General features: G+C 34.5%; 1 protein-coding gene and 1 long non-coding RNA gene across 2 annotated transcripts; both read right to left on the reverse strand.

The window, feature by feature from the left end:
- Window positions 1-359: 359 nt before the first annotated feature.
- LOC107900711 (cyclin-dependent kinase C-2) lies at window positions 360-5,509 on the reverse strand. The gene is made up of 12 exons (XM_016826411.2): window positions 5,028-5,509; window positions 4,786-4,867; window positions 4,609-4,699; window positions 4,446-4,475; window positions 4,247-4,356; window positions 4,064-4,136; window positions 3,850-3,970; window positions 3,077-3,194; window positions 2,173-2,312; window positions 1,872-1,929; window positions 1,357-1,427; window positions 360-1,277 (listed from the first exon to the last, which is right to left on the reverse strand). The coding sequence occupies exons 1-12, from the start codon at window positions 5,135-5,137 to the stop codon at window positions 731-733; spliced, it is 1,551 nt and encodes a 516-aa protein (XP_016681900.1). The 5' UTR covers window positions 5,138-5,509; the 3' UTR covers window positions 360-730.
- An 8,460-nt stretch (window positions 5,510-13,969) lies between these two features.
- On the reverse strand, window positions 13,970-15,191 carry LOC121219862 (uncharacterized). The gene is made up of 2 exons (XR_005916868.1): window positions 15,120-15,191; window positions 13,970-14,339 (listed from the first exon to the last, which is right to left on the reverse strand). It is a non-coding gene; the product is annotated as an uncharacterized lncRNA (long non-coding RNA).
- Between the last annotated feature and the right edge of the window lie 1,328 nt (window positions 15,192-16,519).

The following is a 16,519-nucleotide window of genomic DNA, read 5'->3' on the forward strand; positions in this document are numbered from 1 at the left end:
ATATTCTATAATGCCATGTCAACACCATTAATGACATGTCATCATAAACTGAAAAACCATCAACCATGTCGTGCATTTGGACGGTTTCAAGTCACCATAAACCGAGAAGTCATCTACCATGTTATCCACTTGGATGATTTCAGTTGCAAATAATAATTTTAACAATGTACTTAAATTTTAAGTAACTGCATTTTTTAGAAGACTTGTTTGCTCCTTTATCAACAATACAGGAATCTAAAAGGTTCTTTTACCCAATTTTATATATTTAAAGTTGGGGGTGTTATGATTCAAGTGACACCATAGTTATATTTTATAGAAAAATATTTAAATAAAAAACAGAAAATATCTTTGGGTAAAAATTAAAGAAAAAAAATATTTGAACTCAATTGAATTAATGTCACGTATAGGTATAATCATACGGAAAACATTAAAACCCAAAGTCGCAAATAATTTTTTTAAAGCTGAGTAAAAGGGGAGGCAGCTTGCCAACCGAACCAAAACCAGAACCAGTAATGTATTGGCATTTGGCAATCAACTCCATAGTGGCGTCGGCTAACATCATCAGTGCTTCTCTGCTCAGTTCTCACGCAGTTCTAACCTTTGACGACAAAATACACATGACACGCTGCTACTTCTTTAATTATTTATACCGTGCCATTGATTACATTAACATCATCATCATCAAATCACAACTTCATTCATTACATTCATACATCATCAAATCGCAACTTCATTGCTGCCACCCGTACTGTTGATTCCGGTTTCCACCCATCATGTTAGACCCACGTCCAGCACCAGAACTTCCATAGGGCCCACCTTGCGAGTAATTGGGAGCTCCAACTCCATAACCGCTACCCCCACCACCCCTTGGACCTGCACCAGGCATACCACTTGAGCCATATGGTGGCCCCCGTCCTTGTGGTGGATATGGCCCACTGCTATAACCACCCCCGCCACCTTGACCACCGCGGTTTGGGTGATTGTATCCCCCACTTGTTCCATTTGCGGGGTACCTTCCGGGCCCACCTGCAGGGCCACGAGGCTTCCCATAATGGTGGCCAGGCCCTGTAGCAACTGGAGGTTGAGAACCATGCAAGGGTGGATTAGGTCCAGGCCTCATTTGTGCGTGTGCTTGGCCAGACTGCTGAATTGGCGGAAGCCGAGCATGAGGTTGTGGATGCTGTAGTTTCTGCCGCTTTGCATTTTCTTCATGTTGTCGCTGTTGCTGGCGCTTTTTCTTGGTTTGGAACTCGTGTGATGATTCATATTTAGGCAAGCTGAACCAAAAGGAAACATTAATAATTCATAAAAATGAAAAAGATAAGAAGTTACCAGAAAGGGGAAATCCAAGCAAACCTCTTTGGATCGCACGGTAATGGGTCAGTCCAGAAATACTCGGCATCAAGGGCATCCTTGGCACAAATTCTCTATGTTTTGAACAAAGAGAATAGAATCATATGAGAACTAGCTGCTAACTTTCAAAGAGCAAGATAAGTGCTTGAGCTTTTCTTGATTGCAATTACTAAATCAATAGTACAGTTCTACATTTCAAACTTTGAGCAAATTGATGAACGTAAATTAGCTTAATTCTAGTCAGATGAAGCAACTGGACTACATAGGCAGTTTGATTGGGAAAAATATATATCTAGAGAAAACTACAGCAAATTCCTCGGTTTAATCCATTTAACCAATCATTTTGATCTGAAAGGCTAGAGAGAAGACAATTCCTGTGCAAATGAACCCTGAGATTTAAGTCAAGACTCAATAGTCATATGATTTAAAAGTGAAGGATCACCTGAAGCAGAGAAAAAAATCCTGTGATTCTTATGAAGCATCAATGATATAAAGCAAACAAATATACCAAATGGTACCTGAGAAGGGTCAAGAGTCAACATCCTCTCCAACAATTCCAAAGCATGACGGTCAAAACTATAGCAAATTGACAGATATGTATGTCAGTGATAAGATAAATTTCAACAAATACTCCAGAGTTTAAAATATCACATGCCACCATAAGTAGACCAATATCTATAAATAAGTTTCAGGCACATGACATCAATGGGAGGGTACATTAGCCAAGGATCAGTTCCCTGACCCCACATATCAGTCAGCATTATGGCTAAAAACTTCTCAAGGGGGAAAAGTGCTACATGACAGTGTAAGTGAACTTACTGCCTAAAAACTTCACGGAGACGTCTCTTCATTGGCCTTGTTGGCTTGAAGTTGTTGTACCAAGGAATCTTAGAAACCCCAGGCCAGTTGACTTCATCTGGTGCTCCACACAGCTCGAATATTTTGTTTAATTGTTCTGGCTGCAACAATTACCAGTATAGCATTTCATACTGGAGTCTTGCAAGCAATTACCAGAGAAAGGCCCATGAAATAGGAATACCTTTCAATATGCAAATGAGTGAGTACATGTGTACGCACATGATCTTGCATGTGTGTGTGTGTGTCTAGGAGTGAATTTTCACGCAGAGTTTAACATGATAACCCTGTACTGGTGTAACTTGTAAGATCTAGTTTCAATCCAAAACTTCAACAAACCATAGACAAGGCTATACAAATAAACCAGTAATTCCCTCTTATGAAAATAATTCTCTGATAGATGCAGAAACGACTATACTTTCATATTCAGCAAAGGCTACATAAAAAAAAAAGAAAGGAAATTGGACTGATTGGTTGCTTGCTGCTATACAGAAATTGGTGAAGGCAAAAAAAAAAACAGATACGCAAATAAGCAAAACATAAGGCAGATATACGGATAATTGGGAGAAAAGAGATGATATCAACGCTCAAATTTATTATTTCAATTTTCTTCTTGGGCGTTTCCTTTTGTTTTCATCAAAATGCTCAACTTCTGAGGTAAGAGCTTTAGACACTTATATCATCAAGAAGTAATATATATATAAATGACCAGAACATTTTACAAGTATCAAAGAAGATCTCAGCTATCAATGCAACCAGGATTCTACAACATTGATTGGATATTCTAGGGCATAAGATGTAACAACCTTCAATTATGTCGTATCTTTCTATAAAATTCAATCATTTAATCCAAAATAAAGCAACTAACCTCATCTTTTCCAGGAAATATAGGCTTCCCGTGCAGGAGCTCAGCAAAGATGCAACCAACAGACCACATATCAACAGCTGGACCGTACTTGGTTGCTCCAAGAAGCAGCTCCGGAGGTCTGAGAAAATAAACAAAAATGAGAAGGAAACACAGCACTAGTATTTTTTTCATTAAATACATTCCAAGGTTGTTAGCATACACTTAGTTATTACTCCACAAACTCGGGCTTGAACTAGCTCAGCAGCCTACCAAGGACTGAAGGATCCAATAAGGATCAGCCTAAGAGGCCCAGGCCACCCAGGCCCAAAAATTTTCCTTTGTGTGAACAACGTGTTCACACCTGCTAAAAGTTTTAGCATCAAGAAACTTCTACAGAAATTCTCTAGCTCAGTCAAATAACATATGAAATATGAGGAAATTAATGGCCTTAAAAGATAGGATCTGCTCCCCGCGATGGAAATTAGGTCTGGACATCTGCCCATTCATCTTCAGGCAGAGAACAGAGACCTATAAATATGGAAAGGTACTCACTAAATAAGGTAAGCTCTCTAACCCTGCTAAATTTCTATCTCACTCAACCCTTAGTGCTTGAATGGTTGAACCTATACTGACTTAAGCATCGGAGGGTGCTCTGGAGTCCAAACTCCAGTGCCCTTCTAATATCTTTTTCTGTCCTTGCAGATCGATCACCCGAATGATCCATCCATTCTCTCAGTCCTCTCACCAAAAGTTGCACCAACACAGTTCAACCCAGGGATAAAAAAAACACATACCTGTACCATAAGGTAATAACACGATTTGTAAGGTTTGCATTATGATCATTTGAGAATGAACGGGCAAGACCAAAATCAGCAAGCTTGAGGTTACCCTCGTTGTCTATAAGAAGATTTGAGCCTGCATCAATGAATAAGTAGAACCTTAATTTGGATTTCATAGTCAGGACAACATTATATTAAACAAGGGGATATCAGGTATTCAGGTAAGAACCTTTGATGTCACGGTGAAGTACTTGATTTACATGACAATAGTGAAGCCCAGTAAGAAGTTGCCTCATGTAACACTGGAAGAAAGGGTAGCATGGTTAGAAGAACAAAATTATGATGATTGAATGCAGAGTGCTCTCCCTCTCTCTCTCTCTCTTCTATCTTTTTTGCCTATAAAACGGGTTACCTTAATTTGGGGAACTGAAAATCTCATCCCAGGTCGATCAGCAAGGCCAGTCAAATCATGGTCCATGTATTCGAAAACCATATAAATTCCACCTTTATACTTGTTACCATCTATAATGCAAAAAAGGGAAAGAGTTAAACCATAGCAAATATTAAGTGTGAGACGATAACACTTTAATCAGGAATGGAACAACACTTGCCTGGTCTCCCCTGCTCATCCTTCTCCGGACCTACAATTAAAAATAATATAAAACCAGAAAATATGAAGGAAAGGTTAAAGGAGTAATTTTAAGTAGGAGTCAAATCAATAAATGCATTAAAAGCAAAAGGGGCAATCGCAAAATGACGAGCACGTATAATTACCCGGAGAAGTAACAATCTCTTTGAGCTTAATTACATTCTCATGGTGGAGCTTCTTCAGAATTTTAATTTCACGAATAGCTGTTATGGGAAACTGTACAAGTTTGTTGAGAAAGAGCAATTTTTAGCTATAATTTCTTTGATTTATATGAAACATAAATGTATAAGGCGAGAACATACTCCTTCTCTCTCGTTGTCCATGCGTATTTTCTTCAAAGCAACAATTTCACCGGTCTTTATTTCCCTGGCCATGTAAACTTGGCTGCAAAAACATATAGTACTAGCAATTGAATTAAACTGGCAGTGAATGGTTATTAAGCAAAGAGAAATTAGAACGCCCTATTTAAGAAAAATAGAGAAACAAACATAAACCCTAAATTGAAAATAAGTAAATAAGAGGAAGGAAAAGCAGAAGAACGGACCCGTAGGTACCCTCTCCAATCTGCTCGAGCTTTTCGAAACAATCGACGCTTCTTGATCCCCAGCAGGGCGACTCGTTCAGATTAAGCTGCCCTGCCCCTGCTATCGCCATCTGATTCTTTGATTGAGAATCAATTTAGCAGCTACTTAAATAAACTCACAATTCCCTGGAGCTGAGCCGAAAGGCCGAATACTGACTACACCAACGGCGGCGGATTTGAACAACTCACACTAGCAGAGGTTCTCAAGATACCTAATTGCATGCAAATTCCCCAATTCCAAATTCCAAAGGCATTGCTCCGTTCGCCCTATTTCCCAAACTTCAAATACTATTACGGTTTTCCTTTTCCTTATCTTGTAATATTTGCTTTGCTTATTTAAACCCAACCCAATATCACTAGGCCCAAAACTAAAGTCTAAACTTCTCTTCGAAAATACCACGTATTTTCTTAGCAAATAAAAGAAGACTCACGAACAAGTGGCGGAGCCAGGTGGGTTTGCAGGTATGTCCCTCTAAAATGAAAATTTTATCATTTAAATTTTTTATAATTTATAAAATTTTAAATTAGTAATGGTAAAATTATAATTTGGTCTTTCTAAAAATAATAAAAATTTAATTTAATCCTTTAAAAATTATAAATATATAGACTATTAAAATAGTGAAATTGCATGTTTACTATCATAAAAATATACAATTTAGTTCCACCCCAAATAATTTTTTAGTTCCGCCACTGTCACGAACACAATACTTACAAAAAAGGTGAAAATGGTAAATTATTTGAATGCCCATATGATATTGAAAAATTTTTTAAAGACTATTTTAAAAGCATTTATAACCCAAAAAAATAAGTATTTATAATCAACCAAATCAAAAAAATTCACAAGCAATTCATAATTTCTTAATTAGTTTGATTTGAGGCCTTTAAAGCACTTGAATCGAATAGCTATCCTGCATTCTTTCATTATACTTACAGAAAAAGGTGAAAATGGTAAATTATTTGAATGCCAATATGATATTGAATATTTATAACCCCCCAAAAATAGTTCACAAGCAATTGATAATTTCTTAATTGGTTTGGAGGTTCCTCGGATACTAGAGAATCTAAAATATTTATTAAATTCTCCATTCACAGAAAAGGAAGTTATAAAAATAATGTTTGATTTGAGACCTCTTAAAGCACTTGAACCGAATAGCTATCCTGTATTCTTTCATTATAATTGGGATGTGGTAGGATTGTTGGTAACAGATCCATGACTCAACTTGTAACACCCCTAACCCCAAACCGTCGTCGGAACAGGGTTACGAGGCATTACCGGACATATCAAACAATTTACAAATAATTCTAAATAAACAACCAACATATTAAAATACTTCATAAATTGTTATAAATTTGTACTAATTGATTTCATTCATTTTTTTTTTAAATTTCGGCAGCATTTCGACTTATTTTTACATTAAACCCCCTGCAAAATTTCAAACATAACTAACCCAATTTCAGTATTTCAACCAAGGCATTTATATACTTAATCCTACTTGACATATAGACATAACAACTTAAGTAAATAAAATCCTATTATCATTTCTAATTAACACATAAAACTAACTAAGCCATTTCAACTTGATACCAAAGCTAAAAAAAAAACTTATACCATTTTTCTAATATAATCATCAAAACACATAATATCTTACTTTACAACAAAACTATATAACATGCCAAAATAACTATTATAAATCCTATGTACATGCCACTTTCTCTTAAAGGAAGAAAACATCACCAAAATCTTTATGTCGGAGTCGGGATTGTCCTGGATGCTGAACCGAGACACTAACCCCTTTTTAACCTGCGCACGGAAACAACCGTACGCTGAGTATTTTATACTCAGTGGTATTACTATAAATTAAACTATTTAATAATAATAAAATTTCAAATATTGACCATAGTCTTTAAAAAAAATCACTTTAAACTAAATATAAATATTCATATATCATTCCATAAATCTGAAATTTATATATTTAAATATTTACATACTAAATCAATTCATAATTTATATCATACTTTTTTTTTCTCATATTTTTCAATAGTGTCAAATCAACTAATCCCATTTTCAAATTTCCATTTCAATTATTTACCCTATTAACAAGGCTCGGACTCTGACAGATACGCGGATTCCACCCAAACACACCAAAATATCCAACCTAAACACACCCGAAATAATTTAAATCCTCCATAACACACCAGTATATCATAACCTCCCAAACACACCAATAAGGCATTTAATGCCTCTTCGGATAAACCGAAGCATTTAATAACATAGTCATCTTCTCGGCCGAACTACAAATCTCCTCATCACATCACAAATCCTATGGCATGCCATTTGTATCCAATCTAGTCCGATAAGTTAATAGGGTATTATTTTACTTTTCCTATTTCGAATTCATTTCCACAACAATTTCAAATATTCAATCAATACAAAACATCTATTATTTCAATTCACATATAATTCAATATACACATATTCTTACTTAATTTCAAATGTTAATACTTACCTTCCTTTAAATGTCTCATGAATACAATTTCAATATAGCATTTATTAAATAGATTAAGTTATAGTAATACAAACCCGGAATACGCGTTTACTCCTCAACGATCTTTTCTTTTCCTTTAGATGCTGATGCCTCGTTTTCCTTGTTAGCTACGAAAATAATAATTATTTTCACTTTTAATTATAATCATTAAAATAATAATAATAATAATTATATTAACAATAATAATAAAATTTTTATTCAATTCCTACTTATTCCCAATTTAATTCTAACTAAGCTTACTTATTTTTCTAACTTAATTAACACTCTATTTCTATTCAAATTCCTTCTAAATCCAAATTTATCTACTAATTTTTCAGCATTTTTCACTAATTTCGAATTTTCCTCAATTTAATCCCTAAAATTCAAAACTTATAGTTTAGTTCACAATTTAATCCTTTTATCAACTCTAACTAGAAACTCTATCAAATAAACCCTCAATTCCATCATTTATTCAACATAAACCCTAATTTAAGGCTTTTTATAACTTAATCCCAATTATGTAAAACTTACAACTTAGTTCACAAATCATTCTTTTTATCTATTCTAACTAAAAATTCTATCAACTAAACCCCTAATTTAACAACTTGTTCAAAATGAATCATGTTCAAAAACCTATGAACTTCCATAACCTCCACTTAACTTCAACAAAATTTTGTTTTAAAGCTTTTAAAATATCAAAATGAAGAGGAAAGGGCTAAATTTAGCTTACCAATTAACTTGAAGCTTTAAATCCTTAGTTTTCCCTTTTATTTTCTTTCCCCTTTTCTTCCCCTGTTTTCGTCTCTTTCCCTGCTTCTTTTCTAGCTATTCTGTTTCTTTTCTTCTTTGTTTCTTTCTTTCTTTTACTTTATATCTTTTATTTTAACTAATAATATATTAAAAAAAATCTTTTACTTATTAATTAAGCACATATTTATTTTTATTACAAGTGTACCCATGTAATTATTACTATTACACATGTCTTCAATATTTACCATACATTTGTCATCTTTTTTTTTTTAATATAATACAATATAATATAATATAATATAATATAATATAATATAATATAATATAATATAAAGCATAAAAATCTAAGATTTTTATCACTTTACCGTCCCATTTCTTATTAATGGCTTAATTGCCATTTTAATCCTTTTTTTATTAATCTATAATTCAACTTTTACCCCTAGATCAATTTAGTCCTTTTTTTTTCTTAATTTCTCTTAATTAAACTAAATTCACCCAATTAATACCTAATTAAACACACAACTAGTCTAATAAATATATCTAATAATTATTTTCGAACTCAATTTACTAAGATGGAGGCCCGATAATGTACTTTTTCGGTGCTTGTGAATTTTGGGTCATTACATTTCTCCCCCCCTTAATAAATTTCGTCCTCGAAATTTACCTGAGAAGAGATGAGGATATTGTGCTCTCATCGTCTCTTCTGGTTCCCAAGTCGCTTCTTCCACACTATGGCTTCTCCATAAGACTTTTACTAAAGGAACCCGTTTATTTCTTAATTCTTTCACTTCTCGTGCTAATATCTGAACCGGCTCTTCTTCATAAGTTAAATCAGATCGAATTTCAATGTCTTCAGTGGGAATAACATGAGAAGGATCCGATCTATATCTCCGAAGCATCGAAACATGAAAAACATCATGAATCCTTTGTAATTCCGGAGGTAAAGCCAATCGATAGGCAACCGGTCCGATTCTTTCCACAATTTCATACGGCCCAATAAAACGTGGACTCAATTTTCCTTTCCGACCAAATCTTAAAATTTTCTTCCATGGCGAAACTTTGAGGAATACTTTATCACCAACGGAATATTCAATATCTCGTCGTTTCAAATCTGCGTAAGATTTCTGTCTGTCGAATGCAGCTTTCAGTCTATCTTTAATCTTTTTAACTGTTTCCTCTGTCTCTTGAATCAATTCTGGCCCAATCACTTTTATTTCTTTTAATTCTGTCCAACATACTGGTGATCGACACCTTCGACCATATAGTGCTTCATACGGAGCCATCTGAATACTAGATTGGAAACTATTATTATAAACAAATTCTGCTAATGGCAAATATCGTTCCCAACCTGACGTAAAGTCGATAATACAAGCTCTCAACATATCTTCCAAAATCTGAATTACCCGCTCGGACTGTCCGTCAGTTTGTGGATGAAATGCAGTACTAAAATTTAGCCGAGTTCCCAGTGAATCATGTAATTGCCTCTAAAATTTCGATGTAAATCGAGGGTCCCGATCTGAGATTATCGATACCGGAATACCATGTAATCTAACAATTTCCTGGATATAAACTTCGGCAAGCTTCTGTAGTGACCAATCAATTCTGACTGCTATAAAGTGAGCAGACTTGGTAAGCCTATCAACTATCACCCAAATAGCATTCTTTTTGCTTGCTGACAACGGTAATCCCGTAACAAAGTCCATAGTAATACAATCCCATTTCCACTCGGGGATACTAATAGGCTGCAGTAAACCTGTCGGTACCTGATGTTCTGCTTTTACCCGTTGACAAGTCAGGCATTTACCAACATACTCGACTACATCTTTCTTCATCCCTGGCCACCAATACAGTTCTCGTAGGTCACGATACATCTTCGTTCCACCTGGGTGCAAAGCAAAAATACTATTATGTGCTTCTCGAAGAATCAACTCTTTAATCTCAGAAGTAGTTGGAACACAAATTCGATTCCGAAATCTCAAACAATCATGCTCGTCAATACTAAAATTTTCCACCATACCAAACTGTATCATTTCTCTTTTCTTCATCAACTTTTCATCTTTTAGCTGTGCTGCTCTGATTTGATCAAACATTACTGGCTTGACTCTTAACTCAGCTAACAAACTTCCATCATCATTAATACTAAGCCGAGCAAACATTGCCCGTAATTCAACCGCTGCTTTCCTGCTCAATGCATCTGCTACCACATTTGCCTTTCCTGGATGATAATCTATAACACAATCATAATCTTTCAGAAGTTCTATCCATCGTCTCTGTCTCAGATTCAACTCCTTTTGTGACAGAAGGTATTTGAGACTTTTATGATCGGTATATATGTAACATTTTTCACCATAAAGATAATGCCTCCAAATCTTCAATGCGAAAATTACAGCAGCTAACTCCAAATCGTGTGTCGGGTAGTTGCGTTCATGTGGCTTCAACTGTCGAGATGCATAAGCTATTACTTTTCCATCTTGCATCAATACACAACCCAAACCATTCAAAGAAGCATCACTGTACACTATGAAATCTTTCCCCGATTCTGGTAAAGTTAAAACCGGTGCCTCTGTCAACATTTGTTTCAATGTCTCAAAACTTCTCTGACACCGATCATCCCAGATAAAAGGAACATTCTTCTGTAGTAACTTGGTCATCGGAAAAGCTATTTTCGAAAACCCATTTACAAATCTTCTGTAATACCCAGCCAAACCAAGAAAACTACGTACCTCTGATACATTCTTTGGTGCCTTCCATTGAACAATTGCCTCAATCTTCTTCGAATCAACTCTGATTCCATCTGCCGATACTACATGTCCCAAAAATACCACCTCTGATAACCAGAATTCACATTTGCTGAGCTTTCCATACAACTGTTTTTCTCGTAAAATCTGTAACACAGTTCTGAGATGCTGATCATGCTCTAACTCTGATTTCGAATAAAATAATATATCATCAATGAAAACCACCACAAACTGATCTAAATACGGCTGAAAAATACGGTTCATCAGATCCATGAAAGCAGCTGGAGCATTAGTCAATCCGAACGGCATCACTAAAAATTCATAATGACCATACCTTGTACGAAAAGCTGTCTTCGGCACATCACTTTCTTTTACTTTCAACTGATAATACCCGGACCGCAAATCAATCTTCGAAAATACCGAAGCTCCTTTTAGCTGATCAAATAAATCATCTATACGAGGCAACGGATACCGGTTCTTGATTGTGACTTTGTTCAACTGCCGATAATCAATACAAAGCCGCATTGATCCATCTTTCTTTTTAACAAACAATACCGGAGCTCCCCAAGGTGAAATACTCGGTCTAATAAATCCACGATCTAGCAAGTCCTGCAACTGCACCTTCAACTCTTTTAATTCAGTGGGCGACATTCGGTACGGAGGTATAGAGATTGGTGCTGTACTCGGGTACACTTCTATAGCAAATTCAACCTCTCTGTCAGGTGGTAAGCCCGGTAGTTCTTCAGGAAATACATCTAGAAACTCACATACAGTTCTGATCTGACTACACTGACTACCCACCAAATCAGAATTAATAACATAAGCTAGATATGTTGTACAACCCTGTCGAAGCAATTTACTAGCCTTGATTGCTGAAATAATACGTGTCGATCGACTAGTACGAATACCATTCACCTCAATTCTGTCTCCATCCTCTGTCTGAATACCGAACCTCTTTTTGTAACAATCTAAAATCACCCCGTATTCAGATAACCAATCCATCCCCAGTATTATATCAAAATCCCCAAATGGCATAATCAACAAATCAACGGAAAACATTTTATCATGTATCATCAACGGGCATCTCCGACATACTCTATCTACAGACACAGTTTGTCCCAAAGGGCTAGACACTTCTATTAAAATTCTAGACATTTCAGATTTTAACTTTCTCAGTTCAACCAGTTTTGAATTTATATAAGAGTGTGAAGATCCGGGATCAATTAAAGCATAAACAGGTTCAGAATATAGTAAGAATATACCTGTTACTACATCATGGGCGTCGCCTTCTTTCCGTGTTCTGACAACATAAGCTCTGGCGGGTACTTTCACTTCAGACTGTTGAATAGCTATATCACTGCTCCTCCTAATATTTCCTCCCCTTAAGAGTGAACTACCTCTACCTGACCCTCTGCCTCTAGCAGTAGATACTGATCTCTGAGATGCTGCAGGTAAAGCACCTTCATTTTTTTGACAATCCCGGATGAAATGATCTGTAGACTCGCATCGAAAGCATCGTCGGGTTATCCTCCAACATTCGCCCAAATGCTTCTTTCCACAGTGTTCACAGTCGGGGATATCAATATTTCGTGAAGGTCCTTTTACACTACCGGTAGAAACAGCAGTCTGTTTGCCTCGATTTTTATCTCCTCGATCTGATCTGAAACTTGACTTCCAACTGTCTCTGAATTCTCGGGATCTTTTCGGTAGAGGACTTGAAATAGTAATGCCAGCTCGTTTCCTAGTCGATCTAGCTATCTCAGGCTTTTTATCCAAACCCAACACCTACTCAACCATCTTCGCTCTCTCTACTAAATCTACAAATTCTGTAATTCGATGTGACACCAGCTGTACCCTGATCTCATCTCTCAAACCCCGAAGAAACCTTTTACAACTATCAGCCTCTGTCGGTATAAACTCAAAAGCATATCGGCTGAGTCTGGAAAATTCACGTTCATAATCTACAACAGATAGGTTACCTTGTTTCAACATCAAAAACTCCTGCCTCTTATCTTCAATATACAGCTCCCCAACATATTTCTTCTGAAATTCTTTTTGAAATAAATCCCATGTCACATATTCTGTAGGCAGATGTCGTATTACAGATTCCCACCACAAATAGGCTTCTCCTTGCAGTAGAGAAACAGCACAGATCAAGCTCTCTCGGGGGGTACATTCTAATTGCTGTAGAACTCGTTTAGTTGATTCCATCCAATTCTCTGCAGTGGATGGATCAATTCCCTTCAAACCCAAAAATTCAGTAGCACCGTATTTTCGTAATTCTTTGATTGGGGCCCGTCTAGTAGTAGGAGTAGATATCGTAGCAGGTACAGTTCCCGCTACTCGTTGCAAAGCATCAGCTATAATTCTCAGTAAATGGGAGTCATCTCTGTCTCTAACATTTTCCCGTTCTATATTAGGTTGGTTACCTAATGGATTTACACTCGGTGTAGCTGATTCTGTTTCATCCAATTCTCTATCTCTGATATACATTTCTTGATCTACATCTTCCACGTGTTCATTCGACATTTTCACTATAAAACAAAACAAATAATTATATCAGCATCCAAAAATCCCGACTCAGTTTGACTCGATTGTGGCATGTACATCTAAACTCAATTCTGAGCCCGATTTAGTCCGAGAATCGACTAAACCCGATAGCTCTGATACCACAAACATGTAACACCCCCTAACCCCAAACCGTCGTCGGAACAGGGTTACGAGGCATTACCGGACATATCAAACAATTTACAAATAATTCTAAATAAACAACCAACATATTAAAATACTTCATAAATTGTTATAAATTTGTACTAATTGATTTCATTCATTTTTTTTTTAAAATTTCGGCAGCATTTCGACTTATTTTTACATTAAACCCCCTGCAAAATTTCAAACATAACTAACCCAATTTCAGTATTTCAACCAAGGCATTTATATACTTAATCCTACTTGACATATAGACATAACAACTTAAGTAAATAAAATCCTATTATCATTTCTAATTAACACATAAAACTAACTAAGCCATTTCAACTTGATACCAAAGCTAAAAAAAAAACTTATACCATTTTTCTAATATAATCATCAAAACACATAATATCTTACTTTACAACAAAACTATATAACATGCCAAAATAACTATTATAAATCCTATGTACATGCCACTTTCTCTTAAAGGAAGAAAACATCACCAAAATCTTTATGTCGGAGTCGGGATTGTCCTGGATGCTGAACCGAGACACTAACCCCTTTTTAACCTGCGCACGGAAACAACCGTACGCTGAGTATTTTATACTCAGTGGTATTACTATAAATTAAACTATTTAATAATAATAAAATTTCAAATATTGACCATAGTCTTTAAAAAAAATCACTTTAAACTAAATATAAATATTCATATATCATTCCATAAATCTGAAATTTATATATTTAAATATTTACATACTAAATCAATTCATAATTTATATCATACTTTTTTTTTCTCATATTTTTCAATAGTGTCAAATCAACTAATCCCATTTTCAAATTTCCATTTCAATTATTTACCCTATTAACAAGGCTCGGACTCTGACAGATACGCGGATTCCACCCAAACACACCAAAATATCCAACCTAAACACACCCGAAATAATTTAAATCCTCCATAACACACCAGTATATCATAACCTCCCAAACACACCAATAAGGCATTTAATGCCTCTTCGGATAAACCGAAGCATTTAATAACATAGTCATCTTCTCGGCCGAACTACAAATCTCCTCATCACATCACAAATCCTATGGCATGCCATTTGTATCCAATCTAGTTCGATAAGTTAATAGGGTATTATTTTACTTTTCCTATTTCGAATTCATTTCCACAACAATTTCAAATATTCAATCAATACAAAACATCTATTATTTCAATTTACATATAATTCAATATACACATATTCTTACTTAATTTCAAATGTTAATACTTACCTTCCTTTAAATGTCTCATGAATACAATTTCAATATAGCATTTATTAAATAGATTAAGTTATAGTAATACAAACCCGGAATACGCGTTTACTCCTCAACGATCTTTTCTTTTCCTTTAGATGCTGATGCCTCGTTTTCCTTGTTAGCTACGAAAATAATAATTATTTTCACTTTTAATTATAATCATTAAAATAATAATAATAATAATTATATTAACAATAATAATAAAATTTTTATTCAATTCCTACTTATTCCCAATTTAATTCTAACTAAGCTTACTTATTTTTCTAACTTAATTAACACTCTATTTCTATTCAAATTCCTTCTAAATCCAAATTTATCTACTAATTTTTCAGCATTTTTCACTAATTTCGAATTTTCCTCAATTTAATCCCTAAAATTCAAAACTTATAGTTTAGTTCACAATTTAATCCTTTTATCAACTCTAACTAGAAACTCTATCAAATAAACCCTCAATTCCATCATTTATTCAACATAAACCCTAATTTAAGGCTTTTTATAACTTAATCCCAATTATGTAAAACTTACAACTTAGTTCACAAATCATTCTTTTTATCTATTCTAACTAAAAATTCTATCAACTAAACCCCTAATTTAACAACTTGTTCAAAATGAATCATGTTCAAAAACCTATGAACTTCCATAACCTCCACTTAACTTCAACAAAATTTTGTTTTAAAGCTTTTAAAATATCAAAATGAAGAGGAAAGGGCTAAATTTAGCTTACCAATTAACTTGAAGCTTTAAATCCTTAGTTTTCCCTTTTATTTTCTTTCCCCTTTTCTTCCCCTGTTTTCGTCTCTTTCCCTGCTTCTTTTCTAGCTATTCTGTTTCTTTTCTTCTTTGTTTCTTTCTTTCTTTTACTTTATATCTTTTATTTTAACTAATAATATATTAAAAAAAATCTTTTACTTATTAATTAAGCACATATTTATTTTTATTACAAGTGTACCCATGTAATTATTACTATTACACATGTCTTCAATATTTACCATACATTTGTCATCTTTTTTTTTTAATATAATACAATATAATATAATATAATATAATATAATATAATATAAAGCATAAAAATCTAAGATTTTTATCACTTTACCGTCCCATTTCTTATTAATGGCTTAATTGCCATTTTAATCCTTTTTTTATTAATCTATAATTCAACTTTTACCCCTAGATCAATTTAGTCCTTTTTTTTTCTTAATTTCTCTTAATTAAACTAAATTCACCCAATTAATACCTAATTAAACACACAACTAGTCTAATAAATATATCTAATAATTATTTTCGAACTCAATTTACTAAGATGGAGGCCCGATAATGTACTTTTTCGGTGCTTGTGAATTTTGGGTCATTACACAACTTCCACAACTAAAGGAACTAAATAAAATGTTCATTATGCCAATCCCATAAGGAAAATGTCCAGAAAAGGTGAGTCATTTTCGCCCATTAAGCT

Source organism: Gossypium hirsutum, chromosome D08 (assembly GCF_007990345.1).
Source record: "Gossypium hirsutum isolate 1008001.06 chromosome D08, Gossypium_hirsutum_v2.1, whole genome shotgun sequence".
Taxonomy (NCBI): Eukaryota; Viridiplantae; Streptophyta; class Magnoliopsida; order Malvales; family Malvaceae; genus Gossypium; species Gossypium hirsutum.